The 17,764-nt window shown below is 45.7% G+C and overlaps 1 protein-coding gene across 1 annotated transcript in view; it reads right to left on the bottom strand.

The window, feature by feature from the left end:
- LOC126101459 (hemicentin-2-like) overlaps window positions 1–17,764 on the bottom strand; it is a 496,135-nt gene that overhangs the window by 48,674 nt on the left and 429,697 nt on the right. Inside the window, exon 9 of the mRNA XM_049912112.1 lies at window positions 8,639–8,932. Coding sequence (XP_049768069.1) covers window positions 8,639–8,932 — 294 coding nt within the window. The remainder of the gene's footprint in view (window positions 1–8,638; window positions 8,933–17,764) is intronic.

Genomic DNA, 17,764 nt, shown 5'->3' with positions numbered 1-17,764 from the left:
CAAGAGTGGTGCGGTTTCTCGATCTCAGTATGTCTATTCTGTCACTGTCTGCTAGATAGAACGGAATAGGTCTTTCTAATACGGCAGCAATTGTAACACGGGCCAAACAAGCCAGACTGTTTTGTTACAAACGGACATTTTTTACAACACGACAGAATATAATTCACGAAGTACCAATATCAAATCCCTATTAGTCCTATCACAAGCAAAACGTTTTATGTTAGGAAACAGTTTCACACTTCATTCATAAGCTCCAATTTCTCAAGCGTGAGATCGAACTCAGCAGTAAGAAATTTTCATACAGATTTGGAATCGTCATATTATTCCATAATTTGTGTGATGCGGCCGTTTCTTGTCCTTCCTCGTTCTAACAAACAATCTTGTCACCACTAATTCTATAACTGTTCCTGCCACTCCGAAAACTTATTCTCCGGTTGACTAACCCTGCCAGACTCACCGGTTATGTTATTCCGCGTTTATTATCCGGTTAGGCGTTATTACGTGTTCGTACAAGATGTTTTCCGCGCTATTCCGAGAATAGAACTCCAACGGCTGTTAACCTGGCACTGCACAACTAGCTCTTACTACTGTGGCTATCTGGCAAATATTTTCTGGCAAAATTTCATTTTCTTGGATACACCGAGTTATTCCTGTTAGTCGCTTGTTTCCAATCTAGTAGTCTGAATCTGTGGATTTCGCTAGTAATTACAACACTGCTGCTCATTCGTGCACACAATTAACCACAAAAACAAACAGCGATTGTCATTCACCCGTTCGGATTTATTCCGCTCAGTTTGTATAATCCCGTCCCCTTTTACCTGCGGGAAAGTTTTTTTTTTTTTTTTTTTTTTTTTATTTCTAGATGCAACGGGGATTTCGCTAGCAGAGACATCACGTACACTATGCATGCATTCAAAAATCAGCTTACGATTCGGTCAGAAATCAACTTGGAATGTGTTTAAAAATGTTCAAAAACCAACCAGGATTAATAATCGATAGTCCAACGTGTGCTGGACGATAGGCACTGTGTGATACTAAGGTTTTTTCTTCAAGAATATGAATTTCGCTGCCCCCTGAAATTGCCGCCTGGAGCAGGCACCCCTGCTTGTCCCCCCCCCCCCCTTTGATTTGGGCCTTGCTGTCCATAATTAAGAAAGTGTTAAGGTGCAGGATATTGTGCACGAACGGTCCTTTTGATTACATCCCATAAATGGTCGACGTGATTCACGTCCTGTGACCTAGGTGACCAAATCATTCGCTCGAATTGTCCAGAATGTTCTTCATAACAACAGCTAACAACTGTGACCCAGTACATGGCTACAAATGGTCTTCAATTAGCCGAACGTAACCATACCCAAACAATGATCGGCTCAGCTGGACCAGAGGACCCAATCTATTCCATGTAAACACAGCCCATACCGTTAAGGAGATATCAACAGCTTGTTGACTACCCGGGTCCATGGCTTCGTAGGGGGTGCGCCACACTTGAACTCATCAGCTCTTACCAACCGAAATTGTGACTCAAGCGACTAGGCCACGGTTTTCCAGTCGTCTGTGTTCCAACCGACATGGTCACGAGCCCAGGAGAGGCGTTTAACTCGATGTCGTGCTACTATTAAAGACACTCGCGTCGGTCTTCTGCTGACATATGCCATTAACGCCAAATTACGCCACACTGTCCTAAGGATATGTGCACTGGGCGTCTCACACTGACACACTGATTTCTGCTGTATTTCACGCAGCGTTGCTTATCTGTTAACACTAACAGATCTACGTACACGCCGCTGCTCTCGGTCGTTAGGTGAAGGCCGTGGGCCACTGCGTTTCCCGTATCGAGGTGTAATGACTGGAATTTGGTATTCTCGCCACACTCTTGACACAGTAGCTCGCGAAATATTGAATTCCCTAACGATTTTCAAAATGGAATTCACTTTCAAAGGGTGTTATTTCCCGTCGTGGGACCATATTCACATCGTAAATCTATTCACACGAGTCGCCGGAGTACAAATGACAGCTCTGACAGCGCCAGTGCTTTATACCTCGTGTTTGCGATATTACCAAGATCTGTACGTGACTTTTATCACACCAGTATATATCAGCGTCAGCGGTATGACATGCAGCGAGTGTTTGGACTCCCAGGTTGCAGTCGTGAAGCCAGGCACCACATCAACCTTTCTTATTTTGCTGTTTCCATACGCTGACCTGCGTATAATTACCACTTCAGTGCCATGACTCATGACAGAGGTTTACATACATCGTGTCTCGATGCCAACCTATCTTTCTATGCTGATTTCATACACCGACCACCACATACATGCCACTTTGCTGTTATGAGTCACGGCAGAAATTTGCCACGTTAGTTGTGACTTCCCACACCGATCAGCCTTGGAACAGGATGATAAGCCATTGTTCTCCTCTGTGACAGTGAAACACATGATACTGACGACACATGTTTTACTTCGGCGTTTCTGCTGCAAGATTCACAATCGTCCATAATACAGAGCAGTTCCTGCACCGTAAGATTTACATTTGTTGGGAAAACTGAAAGGAAATCTGGGGGAAAGAAATTTTTCAACGATTAGGGCGTCCACACGCCACTTCTCGAATGCCTCGGAGAACAAGAAGCACATTTCTGCCATCGAATAACTGAACAGTTGGTATAATGATCCGGCCGTTGTTTCCATACACTTGGAGACTGTTGAAAAATAGTGTCATTTTGAAATGTAGTGGTGTAGCATTTAGCAAAATTTACTTAGTCTATCATAATACACGAAGGCGAATAAAGTCAAAAAAATGGTTCAAATGGCTCTGAGCGCTATGGGACTTAATTGCTGAGGTCATCAGTCCCCTAGAACGTAGAACTACTTAAACCTAACCAACCTAGGGACATCACACACATCCATGCCCGAGGCAGGATTCGGACCTGCGACCGTGGCGTACGTGCGGTTCCAGACTGTAGCGCCTAGAACCGCTCGGCCACTACGGTCGGCTATAAAGTTATGGGACACAGATATGAACATTACGTATGGAAGTAGTACAGCGTACTCAAGGTATAAAAGGGCACTGCATTGGCGGGGCTATCATTTATACTCAGGTGATTCACGTGAAAAGGTTTCCGACGTAATTATGGCCGCACGATGGGAATTCACAGACTTTGTGCGCAGAACGGTAATTGAAGCTAGACGCATGGGACGTTCCATTTCAGAAATCGTTAGGGAATTCAACATTCCGAGATCCACGGTGTCAAGAGTATGCCGAGAATATCAAATTTCAGACACTACTTCTCACAAAGGACAACACAGCGTCGTTAGGATAGAGTGAACAGTGCTAACCAACAAGCACCACTGAGTGAAATAACGGCAGAAATCAATGTGAAATGTACAACGAACGTACCTCTTTGGACACTACTGCAGAATTTGGCGTTAATAGGCTATGGCAGCAGTTGACCGACTCGAGTGCCTTTGCTAACAGGGTGACATCGCCTGCAGGGCTTCTCCTAGGCCCTTGTCCCTACCGGGAGGACCCTATAGGACTGGAAAACAATGGTCTGGTCAGGAGAGCCCCGATTTCAGTTACTTAGAGTTGATGGTGCGGTTCGAGTGCAGCGCACTCCCGGCGAAGCCATCACCCATGTTGTCAACATGGCTCCGTGCAAGCTAGTAGTGGTTCCACAATGGTGTGGGCTGTGTTTATATGGAGTGGAATGGGTCCTCTGGTCCAAATGAACTGAACATTGACTGGAAATGGTTATGTTCGACTACCTGGAGACCATTTGCAACCATTTAAGGATATCATGTTCCAAAACAACGACGTAATTTGTATGGATGGCAATGCGTCACAATTCCTCTCGGTTGGGTTGGGTAAAATTCTGGATAATATGAGCGAATGATTTGGTGACCCATCGAACATTTATGGGACATAATCGATATCACAGGTCGTGCGCTATATCCAGGACTGGCAACAATTTCGCAATTAGGGATGGCTATACTGGTACTATGGCTCAATATTTGTACAGTGGCTATTTGTTGAGTCCATGCCACGTTGAGTTGTTGCCCTATACCGGGAAAAAGGAGCTCCTACATGGTATTAGTAGGTATCTCCCATCACTTTTCTCTTCTCAGTGTAATGTGCAACTTTCTGTTTAAAGTCTCCTCATGGAAATAATGCATGCTCAAGCTTAAGATTTTTATAGCAAGGATGTTCGAAGTCTGAAGGTAGTGGAATTGGGTAAATATTCAAGCATAGGAGTAGCAACACATCTGTACAACATTTTCGCTTTTCCTGCTGTCCGGCAGACTGCAGTCCCAACACACTATCTTCTCCTCCATCCTTGAGATCGCCATGTTCGCACTCACAGTTATTTAAACCTTATTCTGCCTATCTGACCATGAAGCACCCCGTTTGATTTTCCCTTCATGCTAATCTCAAATTGCCTTACTCTCCCCCCCCCCCCCTCCACGGGGAAGGAAGGCTAATTGTTACCCTTTACGTACCAGTTGGCATCTCACTCATTTAACATATCCTGCTCATCAGTCCCTTCACTCATATACAGCCCACATCTTTTTCCTTATAACATTGTTTCCGGTACTTCACACATCCCAATCCTTCCCTACAACAACCAGAAGATCCCATCTAATTGTCTTTGTATTTAAATAAAATGTACAGCACGCCATATTATTATAAATGTCCTAATTTTACCTTCTTAACTTTGCTATTAGGTAAATAATTAAGCAACAGATTTCAACAGAAAAAGACACATTTACTATTCATAAACTACGTGAAACTTTTCAATAAACTAGAGGAAAAGTATGGGAGACAACGAACGAAAGAGGAACAAGCATGTACAAAGGATGGTAACTCGCCATTGCAGGAAATGGAAAATTGAAGAGCAGGAAAAATTTGCAGGTAAGACAAGAATACAGTTTGTATTGAAATATTTTTAAATTATGTATACGACATGTCGAGGCAATGGGTAAGTATATTAAATTTTTATACATATGACTTGGATTCACTCTATTACATATCTGTTTGCTGATGATATAACTATGATTGCTGGTAGCGAGAACACTCTCCAAACCTCTACCGATATTTTATGCCCAGAAATTAAGTTATACAATCTGTAGTATTCTCAACGAAACGATTTTTCGTGATCGGGAGCCAATTCCGAGCCAAATAATAATAAATGATCAGAAAAAGAGACAGTAAACTCGTTCAACTTGTTAAGAGGTACTATCTCATTCATGAAAAAAATAAACTGATGGAACAGCAGACAAAGAGAACGCTGTGAATTATAGACTGCGCAACTTCTACCTCGTACTAGCGGTCATGTAAACTCTTCAGCAGACAGCCACAAAACAAGACACGCCGTGGACGGTCTTATAGTTCCGAACCAGCAGTTAGACAGTTTAGTTCAGTGCCTGAAGCCAGCATTCCGGCTTAGCAGTCATTAGTTGCAGAGAACTAAGATCATTAAAGGTCTGCAATATAATTTTCGGTCACAGTAAATATTTCAGAGTGCCATGAGGCAGCGAAGTGGAATATAACATATAAAAGAGACGCGCCACGAAGGAATTATCCGAGTGAGACTGAAATCCGTCGATACGATGTACGTGTACAAACAAACAAAGGATTACAATATCGCCGGCCGGGGTGGCAGAGCGGTTCTAGGCGCTACAGTCTGGAACCGCGCAACCGCTATGGTCGCAGGTTCGAATCCTGCCTCGGGCATGGATGTGTGTGATGTCCTTAGGTTAATTCGGTTTAAGTACTTCTAAGTTCTAGGGGACTGATGACCTGAGAAGTTAAGTCCAATAACGCTCAGAGCCAGTTGAACCATTTGATTACAGTATTAAAACAACTGAATGAGTTATTTAAGAGAAAGAGTTTCACAAACTGAGCGCGTCAATAACTCGTTCGTCCACCTCCGCCCCTTATACAAGCAGCTATTTGGTTTGGTGTTGATTGATAGAGTTGTTGGGTGTTCTCCTGAAGAGTATCGTCCCAAGTTTTATCCAATTGGCACGTTAGTTCGTGAAGATGCTGCGATACTAGCAGGACCTTGCCCATAAGGCTCCAAATGTTCTTAATTGTGAAGAGATCTAGCGACCTTGCTGGCCAAAGTAGGATTTGGTGAGCACGAAGACAAGCAGTAGAAACGCCGCGTGCGGGATGGAACTCTCTTGCTGAAACGTAAGTCCAGGATGGCCTGCTACGAAGGGCAATCAAAGAGGGCGTAGAAAATTGTCGATTTAACTGCTGTGCTGTAAGGATGCGGTGTTTGTCCGTCAAGGAGGTCTCTGGCTATAGAAATAAATGTGACCATCACTGCAGGTTGTCGGACCGTATGGCGGACAACAGTCAGGCTAGTATCCCACTGCTGTCCAGGGGGCCTAGACACGGCTTCCTTGGTCAACGGGGCTTAGTTCGAAGCGGGACGGATCACTCAAGACAATTATGCTGAAGTCAATGAGATTCCAGACCGAAAACGCGTCCTGAGACGCCCCTGACAGCAGTGGACAATTCCTTCGTGGTGCATTGTTGTTGTTGTCTTCGAGTGTAAATTAGATTCTATTGGTTTTTGTGTAGAGAACATCAAGTGCCATGTACCAAACCGCACGAAGGTACTATATTGTAACGTACTCTTAATAGATGTTATTGAGTATTTACAGGGTGTTTCAAAAATGACCGGTATGTTTGAAACGGTAATAAAAACTAAATGAGCAGCGATAGAAATACACCGTTTGTTGCAATATGCTTGGGACAACAGTACATTTTCAGGCAGACAAACTTTCGAAACTACAGTAGTTACAATTGTCAACAACAGATGGCGCTGCGGTCTGGGAAACTCTATAGTACGATATTTTCCACATATCCACCATGCGTAGCAATAATATGGCGTAGTCTCTGAATGAAATTACCCGAAACCTTTGACAACGTGTCTGGCGGAATGGCTTCACATGCAGATGAGATGTACTGCTTCAGCTGTTCAATTGTTTCTGGATTCTGGCGGTACACTTGGTCTTTCAAGTGTCCCCACAGAAAGACATCACAGGGGTTCATGTCTGGCGAATAGGGAGGCCAATCCACGCCGCCTCCTGTATGTTTCGGATAGCCCAAAGCAATCACACGATCATCGAAATATTCATTCAGGAAATTAAAGGCGTCGGCCGTGCGATGTGGCCGGGCACCATCTTGCATAAACCACGAGGTGTTCGCAGTGTCGTCTAAGGCACTTTGTACCGCCACAAATTCACGAAGAATGTCCAGATAACGTGATGCAGTAATCGTTTCGGATCTGAAAAATGGGCCAATGATTCCTTTGGAAGAAATGGCGGCACAGACCAGTACTTTTTGAGGATGCAGGGACGATGGGACTGCAACATGGGGCTTTTCGGTTCCCCATATGCGCCAGTTCTGTTTATTGACGAAGCCGTCCAGGTAAAAATAAGCTTCGTCAGTAAACCAAATGGTGCCCACATGCATATCGCCGTCATCAATCCTGTGCACTATATCGTTAGCGAATGTCTCTCGTGCAGCAATGGTAGCGGCGCTGAGGGGTTGCCGCGTTTGAATTTTGTATGGATAGCGGTGTAAACTCTGGCGCATGAGACGATACGTGGACGTTGGCGTCATTTGGACCGCAGCTGCAACACGGCGAACGGAAACCCGAGGCCGCTGTTGGATCACCTGCTGCTCTAGCTGCGCGTTGCCCTCTGTGGTTGCCGTAAGCGGTCGCCCTACCTTTCCAGCACGTTCATCCGTCACATTCCCAGTCCGTTGAAATTTTTCAAACAGATCCTTTATTGTATCGCTTTTCGGTCCTTTGGTTACATTAAACCTCCGTTGAAAACTTCGTCTTGTTGCAACAACACTGTGTTCTAGGCGGTGGAATTCCAACACTAGAAAAATCCTCTGTTCTAAGGAATAAGCCATGTTGTCCACAGCACACTTGCACGTTGTGAACAGCACACGCTTACAGCAGAAAGACGACGTACAGAATGGCGCACTCACAGACTGCGTTGTCTTCTATATCTTTAACATCACTTGCAGCGCCATCTGTTGTTGAAAATTGTAACTACTGTCATTTCGAAAGTTCGTCCGCCTGAAAATGTACTGTTGTCCCAAGCATATTGCAACAAACGGTGTATTTCTATCGCTGATCGTTTAGTTTTTATTGCCGTTTCAAATATACCGGTCATTTTTGAAACACCCTGTATTACTGAGGTGTCACATTTCTGTTTCAGTGATGCACTGTCAAACAAGGGTTAAATTCGTAAGAGTACAATCTGCCACCTTTAAAGAACTACTGCAGTAAAACACTTTTCTGCCACAATGGACGTTTGGGCTGTAGCAATAGCAGCATTCAGTTACAAAATTCACGACAAACCACCAGAGCAGTCTCTTTCCTGTTCCAGTAACGTCACAGACCCCTCCTACTTGCTCTCGCCTCGTGCTCACGACGTCTTAATGTATTCGACTTGGAGACTAGTAATGTCCTTGCCATCTCGTCGTAGGACATTAAAGATTCCAGTGGTTTTGCGGCTGCAGTGTTGCTGCAGTAGACTTAGGTTCTAGGAGTAGTTAGTAAGTAAACTATTAGTACAGTAGAGTAGGAAGTGAAGCGGCCAGCCGGTTGTACCTGCTGCCACTACCTGAAAGACACAAGGCGCCTGCTGCACGCCCACGGCGTTGTCGGCCCAGCAGGACAGCGAGCCGTAGTCCAGGTCGGACTGCACCGTGTAGCGCAGCACGGACTCCGAGCCGTTGCTGGAGAAGCGCTCGGCCGACACCTCCATCGTCTCGCCGGAGTTGTTGAACTTCCAGCGGAAGGCGCGCGCCGGCGGATCGGCGTCCACGTGGCACGCGATGTCCAGCGTCTCCGAGCGTGACGCGCCCACCACCATGATGCGCTCCTGCTGGCACGTCGGCGCATCTGCAACACCGCCACACCGCCACAGGTCGCATTAACCTCACAGGTCAGGTACAGAAACTTATCTTACGCTGTGGTTTCCAATGCAACGCCATTTAGAGGGCAAAAAGCTCCAGGTATTTGCATACTATTGAACTGCAGTGTTAGTGATTCAATTCATTTGTCACGCTCATCCGCGATCAGACTGCTCTCAGAAGGCCGGACTCTACACCATTTGTTTTGACTCTGCAGCCAGCAGCTGTGCTGAGTTAAAGGTGAACTCCTTCTTGAGTACAAAGCACGCCCAACCGACGTGTAGTGACTCGAGCTAAACAGCTGCGCCCATTTGAACGAGGTCGCATTGTGAGTCTGCGGGAAGCTGGATCGGCGTCTATGGAACATTACTCACATCCGTAGACCACATTCTTACTGTCTGCGTAGCACAGACGGGCGCCAAGATCGATGTATATTATGAGCAGGAATGGTCTACCGAACGTCATCCAGGGAAGAAATCCGGACACATGTTGCGTCTACTGTGTTATCAGGACCATTGGGAACAGTCTGCTTACAGCTGGATTAAGGTCACATGTGCCTCTGGCCAGGCTGTCGCTGATAACACAACACCGACAAACACGGCTACTCTCGTTTCGTGAAAGAGTTGACTGGAGAGTGCCGGCCGAGGTCGTCTCGCGGTTCTAGGCGCGCAGTCCGGAACCGTGCGACTGCTACGGTCGCAGGTTCGAATCCTGCCTCGGGCATGGGTGTGTGTGATGTCCTTAGGTTAGTTAGGTTTAAGTAGTTCTACGTTCTAGGGGACTGATGACCACAGCTGTTAAGTCCCATAGTGCTCAGAGCCATTTGAACTATTTTTTTGACTGGAGAGTGGAATTTATTTATTATTTATTGCCAAATCATAGACCTGTTAGCTGATGTTTAAAACAGGTCGTGCATCTTACAGTTTTCGTTTTTCATCTTTTTACAGTATTCTTTTCTCTTGTTTCATGTGTAACACTTACAAATTTTGTTGTTTTTAAGAAGAATATAAAAAGATGATAGGATAAATTTCTTACTACCATCACCGAATGTGACTGACGGTGAATACCTCGAAATGGTTTCTTCGAGCCGTTGACCGCCAGTCACACACACACACACACACACACACAGTGGAATTGCACCCTGTTGTTTCCAGTGAGGAGGCTATGTTGTTTCTGTATGCGAGTGATGAACTTACATGCTTGTGAGGTTCTTCTGATGAGCTACCTACCGAAGAGCGCATTCGCCCAGGGCAAACAAATCCCACCACAGGATATATGATGTAGAGGGGCGAGGGGGAGTGGCATCAGTGACGAACTCACGGCTAATCTGGTTTTCTACAGGTAAAGTAACGAGCGCCAACTAAATTGCACAGACTATTATCCCCGTGCTACTACCACTTCCTGGACAGGAAGACGATGTGCTTTTACAGCAGGACAATGTACGTCCACACACAGCTGCCGCGACGCAATGTGGTCTTCTTTGGTGGACAGCGACTGCCCTGACCAACAGGATCATCAAATCTCTAGCGAACTGAACACGCACGGGACACGATGAAGCGGGAACTTACTCGTTCTGCAGGTCCGGCAAGAGCCATTGCCGATCTGCAACAAAAGGTGCAAGTTGCTTGGGACAGTCTGTCGGAGGACGTTTATCATCGGTGCCATTCAAGAAAACACGCATGCGTTATCAACAGATGGGGGAACACTGTGTATTGATGCGACAGTTTGGGTATCCTCTGCTGTGACATGTGTGTTTCAGGTGGTCTGAATTGATTATAAAATACCCCTACAATGATGATCTACCTGTCACCTCGCGTGTGAACAAAATGATCGAGGTGTTGAGGACGTCCAATTTTTTTTTCCGGCTGTGTACAAAAAAGATCAATTTCAAGGTACACACGAACGGAATTGTGGAAGATTTGTGTTCTTCCGCTATGTGTGTCTAAAGCACACTGTACACTGCTTTGAGTGAGTTGTCCAACTAAGCAGTGGTCCCTGGTATTCCGTCCACTAAGTATGACTACCGTAAACTGTTTGGGAGAAGTTGTTCAGCTTAGCGAGATGTTTTTCCACTGTGGTGTAACGTTATGAGCTCTTTTCGTGAAGAGAAGTATCCAGTACATGTTGTGGGAGGGAAAACTGGCCACCGCCACTTATGTAGCCATGTGAAAGCTGTCCTCAAAGGCGACATTGGGGACATAAATGCCTTCGTTCTCAAGACGCCTAAACACAGTGGAGTCAGCTGCAGCGGCTTGCAACGCAGCCTGCTCTCTCTTTTGGCCTAAAGTACGCTACTGAGGGCCTAGATGCGAACTGTCAAATTAGATTACAACTGACATTTGATATAAAAATCAATAATAAAGACTTGAGGCAGCTGGGACATGTGACGGATTGTGATTGGCCAACACAGCTACTGGCTGGATGAGCATGCCAGCAGACGAAGGCTGCGAAGTTGTTAGATAAAGGGGCCTCGAGAGGAGAAGAAGGGCAGAAATACGTCTCCAAGTTTGAGTGATTTACTTCGTTGATGAAGTGTGGTACACCAAACACTTTGCTCGTTTGGCATTTGTGTCTTTCCCTCAACCATCAGTTCGTGGCCTAGTTAATTATAGAAGAATATATTAGCCTAGGATACAACATGCGCTTCGTAATAGACAATCAAAAGCGTATTTCTGTTCAGTGATAAACACTGTACTTGACGTATGCGTCTCGAATAAGCAGATATTTCTGTGTGACTGCCTAAGGGCGGTTGTAGCAATAAGTACCTAATTAAGATGACTTTCATATACTCGTTTGCAGCTGGTTATCCAGTGGCAACCCTGGATTTTCAGCAATTCCTTCTGAAGATGTGCACGACAATATGCAGAGTTTTGTGATTGTCCGTTGTGCAGCAGGGCACACAGATGACAGTTTCGAGTGTTGGGTCGGAGACAGAAGTCCATCTCGGTCTCTTGGATTCCTAAGGTGAAGGAATTCTGCACGAACTAGCATTAGTATTTCACAGCTTTGTACTTCATTAGTTCATATGTGGATCTCCAACCGAGATACTGCCATAAAAGATCCCGGTACATCCTAACTTTTCGTCACAGTGCGCATACTGCAAACTGTTTGGAATTAGTTGTCCAATGGCGGTAGAGAGCTTTTCTTCCATTACGTGTCCCTAAGATGGCCCTCATCAAATCTAAGATAGCCTCTGACATCACAGTGCTTTACTATGCATAGTCTTGTTGGAGACGGTGTTGTATTTCCTTCCTCCAACTTTTGAACTGACGTACTCATCCAGTTATAGAGGCACCTACGATTTAACATAGATTCCGAACCATGGTGCATCTCGGCCAACAGACATGGTCAGAGATGAAAGATGTGGTGACATATAAAAATCCTAGGATCAACTGGGGATCGAACCTAGTTGTAGATACGGCAAACTATCTTGAATCAGTCGTACAGATAATCTGAATTGAGATTTTCTTCTATTTTTATGTGCCTACGGAAACGTACCTTGAATCAGTTGTCAAACAGGGTGATAGTGAACTTTGTCTCCGCAAGGTGTGCCTCCTGAAAACTGTTTGGGATCGAAAAATGTGACATGCTTTCAGGCAGAAGCTACAGATCCAACAGACAGAACATGAGAGGGATAAGACAATGGTATAATTACAGTATGCCGGCATAATATCGAACCAAATCGGTAGAAACTTGACTCGGCGTAATATTAAATGGATTTTCCAGTCACATGTGAAATCGTGTGCCCTATCAGGTACAGTGTAAGCTAAGTTACGGCTCTGTAAATCAGATGTCTAACGTATTCCGTGATAATACAATAAGGTTTACAGCAAACACACTGCCTGGGCAGTCGAAGGAAGGTGCCAGGGGCATAGGAGACACTCCGAACCGAAGCAAACAACAAAAATCTGCCGTTGCGGAACGCTGCATAGCTGCAGAGGACTTTGTGAAATGTGAACAGATCAGTGACGACATACATCGTAGTTTCGGTATTGCGCTCTAAGGAAGGCTGCTACAATATAAGTGGCCCGCGGCCTGAGTAGTACAATGCATTCATACTCAGTACAAATAGGGACCCAGTGGTCCACAAACTCACAACGTCGGCCGAGGGCGACTTTCGCGCACTACGAGGAATGCATTAGCTCTAAGGCACCGGAGTTGGCGCCCAGCGTTCGGCGATCGCGCCCCCTCTCCTGTGGTTTCTGTATGATATATTTCTGAGTGCATTCTACATCTACATCTACATCTACATCCATACTCCGCAAGCCACCTGACGATGTGTGGCGGAGGGTACCTTGAGTACCCCTATCGGTTCTCCCTTCTGTTCCAGTCTCGTATTGTTCGTGGAAAGAAGGATTGTCGGTATGCCTCTGTGTCGGCTCTAATCTCTCTGATTTTATCCTCATGGTCTCTTCGCGAGACATACGTAGGAGGGAGCAAATACTGCTTGACTCCTCGGCGAAGGTATGTTCTCGAAACTTCAACAAAATCCCGTACCGAGCTACTGAGCGTCTCTCCTGCAGAGCCTTCCACTGGAGTTTATCATCTCCGTAACGCTTTCGCGATTACGAAATGATCCTGAAACGAAGCGCGCTGCTCTCCGTTGGATCTTCTCTATCTCCTCCATCAACCCCATCTGGTACGGGTCCCACACTGCTGAGCAATATGTAAGCAGTGGGCGAACAAGGGTACTGTAACCTACTTCCTTTGGTTTGGATTGCATTTCCTTAGCATTCTTCCAATGAATCTCAGTCTGGCATCTGCCTTACCGACGATCAACTTTATATGATCATTCCATTTTAAATCACTCCTAATGCGTACTCCCAGATAATTTATGGAATTAACTGCTTCCAGTTGCTGACCTGCTATATTGTAGCTAAATGATAAGGGATCTTTCTTTCTATGTGTTCGCAGCACATTAAACTTGTCTACATTGAGATTCAATTGCCATTCCCTGCACCATGCGTCAATTCGCTGCACATACTCTTGCATTTCAGTACAATTTTCCATTGTTACAATCTCTCAATATACCACAGCATCATCTGCAAAAAGCCTCAGTCAACTTCCGATCTCATCCACAAGGTCATTTATGTATATTGTGAATAGCAACGGCCCTACGACACTCCCCTGCGGCACACCTGAATTCACTCTTACTTCGGAGTACTTCTCTCCATTTAGAATGACATGCTGCGTTCTGTTATCTAGGAACTCTTCAATCCAATCACACAATTGGTCTGATAGTCCATATGCTCTTACTTTGTTCATTAAACAACTGTGGAGAACTGTATCGAACGCCTTGCGGAAGTCAAGAAACACGGCATCTACCTGGGAACCCGTGTCTATGGCCCTCTGAGTCTCGTGGACGAATAGCGCGTGCTGGTTTTCACACGATCGTCTTTTTCTAAACCCATGCTGATTCTACAGAGTAGATTTCTAGTCTCCAGAAAAGTCATGTAAGTAGGCCGTTTAGGTGGTTTTCTTATTGGTAACGCCACTTAGCGCTCTGTATGAAATCACTGGCTGTGCTGTGTGCAGTCTGTGGCTAGTTTGCATTGTTGTCTGCCATTGTAGTGCTGGACAGCTGGATGTTAACAGCGCCTAGCGTTGCGCAGTTGGAGGTGAGCCGCCAGCAGTGGTGGTTGTGGGGAGAGAGATGGCGGAGTTTTGAGAGCGGACGATCTGGACGTGTCTCATTAAGAAAGAGTATGTTTGTAAGACTGGATGTCATGAGCTGCTATATATAATATGACTTTTGAACAATATGAAGGTAAATACACTCCTGGAAATGGAAAAAAGAACACATTGACACTGGTGTGTCAGACCCACCATACTTGCTCCCGACACTGCGAGAGGGCTGTACAAGCAATGATCACACGCACGGCACAGCGGACACACCAGGAACCGCGGTGTTGGCCGTCGAATGGCGCTAGCTGCGCAGCATTTGTGCACCGCCGCCGTCAGTGTCAGCCAGTTTGCCGTGGCATACGGAGCTCCATCGCCGTCTTTAACACTGGTAGCATGCCGCGACAGCGTGGATGTGAACCGTATGTGCAGTTCACGGACTTTGAGCGAGGGCGTATAGTGGGCATGCGGGAGGCCGGGTGGACGTACCGCCGAATTGCTCAACACGTGGGGCGTGAGGTCTCCACAGTACATCGATGTTGTCGCCAGTGGTCGGCGGAAGGTGCACGTGCCCGTCGACCTGGGACCGGACTGCAGCGACGCACGGATGCACGCCAAGACCGTAGGATCCTACGCAGTGCCGTAGGGGACCGCACCGCCACTTCCCAGCAAATTAGGGACACTGTTGCTCCTGGGGTATATGCGAGGACCATTCGCATCCGTCTCCATGAAGCTGGGCTACGGTCCCGCACACCGTTAGGCCGTCTTCCGCTCACGCCCCAACATCGTGCAGCCCGCCTCCAGTGGTGTCGCGACAGGCGTGAATGGAGGGACGAATGGAGACGTGTCGTCTTCAGCGATGAGAGTCGCTTCTGCCTTGGTGCCAATGATGGTCGTATGCGTGTTTGGCGCCGTACAGGTGAGCGCCACAATCAGGACTGCATACGACCGAGGCACACAGGGCCAACACCCGGCATCATGGTGTGGGGAGCGATCTCCTACACTGGCCGTACACCACTGGTGATCGTCGAGAAGACACTGAATAGTGCACGGTATATCCAAACCGTCATCGAACCCATCGTTCTACCATTCCTAGACCGGCAAGGGAACTTGCTGTTCCAACAGGACAATGCACGTCCGCATGTATCCCGTGCCACCCAACATGCTCTAGAAGGTGTAAGTCAACTACTCTGGCCAGCAAGATCTCCGGATCTGTCCCCCATTGAGCATGTTTGGGACTGGATGAAGCGTCGTCTCACGCGGTCTGCACGTCCAGCACGAACGCTGGTCCAACTGAGGCGCCAGGTGGAAATGGCATGGCAAGCTGTTCCACAGGACTACATCCAGCATCTCTACGATCGTCTCCATGGGAGAATAGCAGCCTACATTGCTGCGAAAGGTGGATATACACTGTACTAGTGCCGACATTGTGCATGCTCTGTTGCCTGTGTCTATGTGCCTGTGGTTCTGTCAGTGTGACCATGTGATGTATCTGACCCCAGGAATGTATCAATAAAGTTACCCCTTCCTGGGACAATGAATTCACGGTGTTCTTATTTCAATTTCCAGGAGTGTACATTGTTTGTTCTCTATCAAAGTCTTTCTTTTGCTAAGTGTGCCTATCAGTAGTTAGTGCCTTCAGTAGTTCGAATCTTTTATTTAGCTGGCAGTAGTGGCCCTCGCTGTATTGCAGTAGTTAGAGTAACGAAGATCTTTGTGAGGTAAGTGATTTGTGAAACATATAGGTTAATGTTAGTCAGGGCCATTCTTTTGTAGGGATATTTGAAAGTCAGATTGCGTTGCGCTAAAAATATTGTGTGTCAGTTTAAGCACAGTCATGTATAATTGTTCAAAGGGGACATTTCATATGGCGATCTTGCCAGGATTCGGACCTGGAATCTTCGGATTTTTCTTGTAGTTCATGTAATTAGTGTAGCTTTTGTTTATTGCTAGCGCATAATTGTATAGAGAATCTCCTTTGTAGTTGCAATCTTTCATTGTTGTACAGTAAAACAGTTGTGGCATGCATGTAGATTTGCACCAAGTATTTCGCAGCTGCGCTTGAGATTAACTAGATATTATTTTCAGTGCTATGTTAATGTGTTTTCTTATTTTTGCTCTTCAAATTGTGCTTTTCTGTGTTATCGTGTAAAATATTGTGACAATTATGGCGTGTGAAAAACGTAATACTAGGCTCCAAAGTAAACTGAGAAATGACAGTGAAGACGAAAGCAGTGTGTTAGCGCCACCGTGTAATGAAATAACTAAAGTACAACATAGTAATTTGGTAACTGGGCATTGGGAAATAGAGCGGCGGCAAACAATGGTGTAGACAGTGAAACAATTAGTGAACAGGGAAGCATTATCGACCGAGCGGTCAGCAAAAGCGCGCCTCAGGAATCGGGAATGACATGACACAATCTTGCAAATACTGCAGATTCAGGTTTTGGGTCCTCACCGTTTTCTCAAATAAGTCTCAATTAAGTCTTGTCAAAATGTGAATGTTGCCGATTCAACTTCACTGCCGAAAAGCACTGAGGAACATGTTTCAGACACCAGTCCATTGTTATTACAGTTAATGCAACAAATGGGACAAAGGCTACAAAAGTTAGACACAATGGAACAAAATCTTCAAAAGTTAGACACAATGGAACAAAATCTTCAAAAGTTAGACACAATGGAACAACACCAGAGACAAACACAGCAACAGTTAGACGCAATGGAACAAAAGCTTCAAAAGGTAGATTCAGTGGAACATACGCTTGAACAAACACGTGAAGATTTAACTACTGAGTTACATAAAATCGAATCGAAATGTCAAAAAGTCTGTAATGAAGTAAAAACACTAATTTGTATTTCCAACCAATTTTTTCGCGGCATGAAAATACACTACAGACTCACGAAGCAGCCATAAAAGAACTGCAAACTACTGTTGATGAAAGTCATGAGACCTTGCAAGCTAAAATTGACTCAGGTGCATCTATCGATTCGGTTACGCAACTTGCAAAAACTCAAGAAAACTTAAAGGACACAGTAGATACGATTTCAACACAAATGGACACTCTGAAACTTGGTTCAGAAAAACACACTGAGGAAATAAGTACACTATCGGAGAAAGAAGCCGAACTTTCGGATCAGTTCACTAACTTATCTGCAAAGGTAGATGATGATCTGAATGACACAAGACCTGTAGCCATCA

Source organism: Schistocerca cancellata, chromosome 9 (genome assembly GCF_023864275.1).
Source record: "Schistocerca cancellata isolate TAMUIC-IGC-003103 chromosome 9, iqSchCanc2.1, whole genome shotgun sequence".
Lineage (NCBI taxonomy): Eukaryota > Metazoa > Arthropoda > Insecta > Orthoptera > Acrididae > Schistocerca > Schistocerca cancellata.
This window is presented reverse-complemented; position numbering and strand designations above follow the sequence as displayed.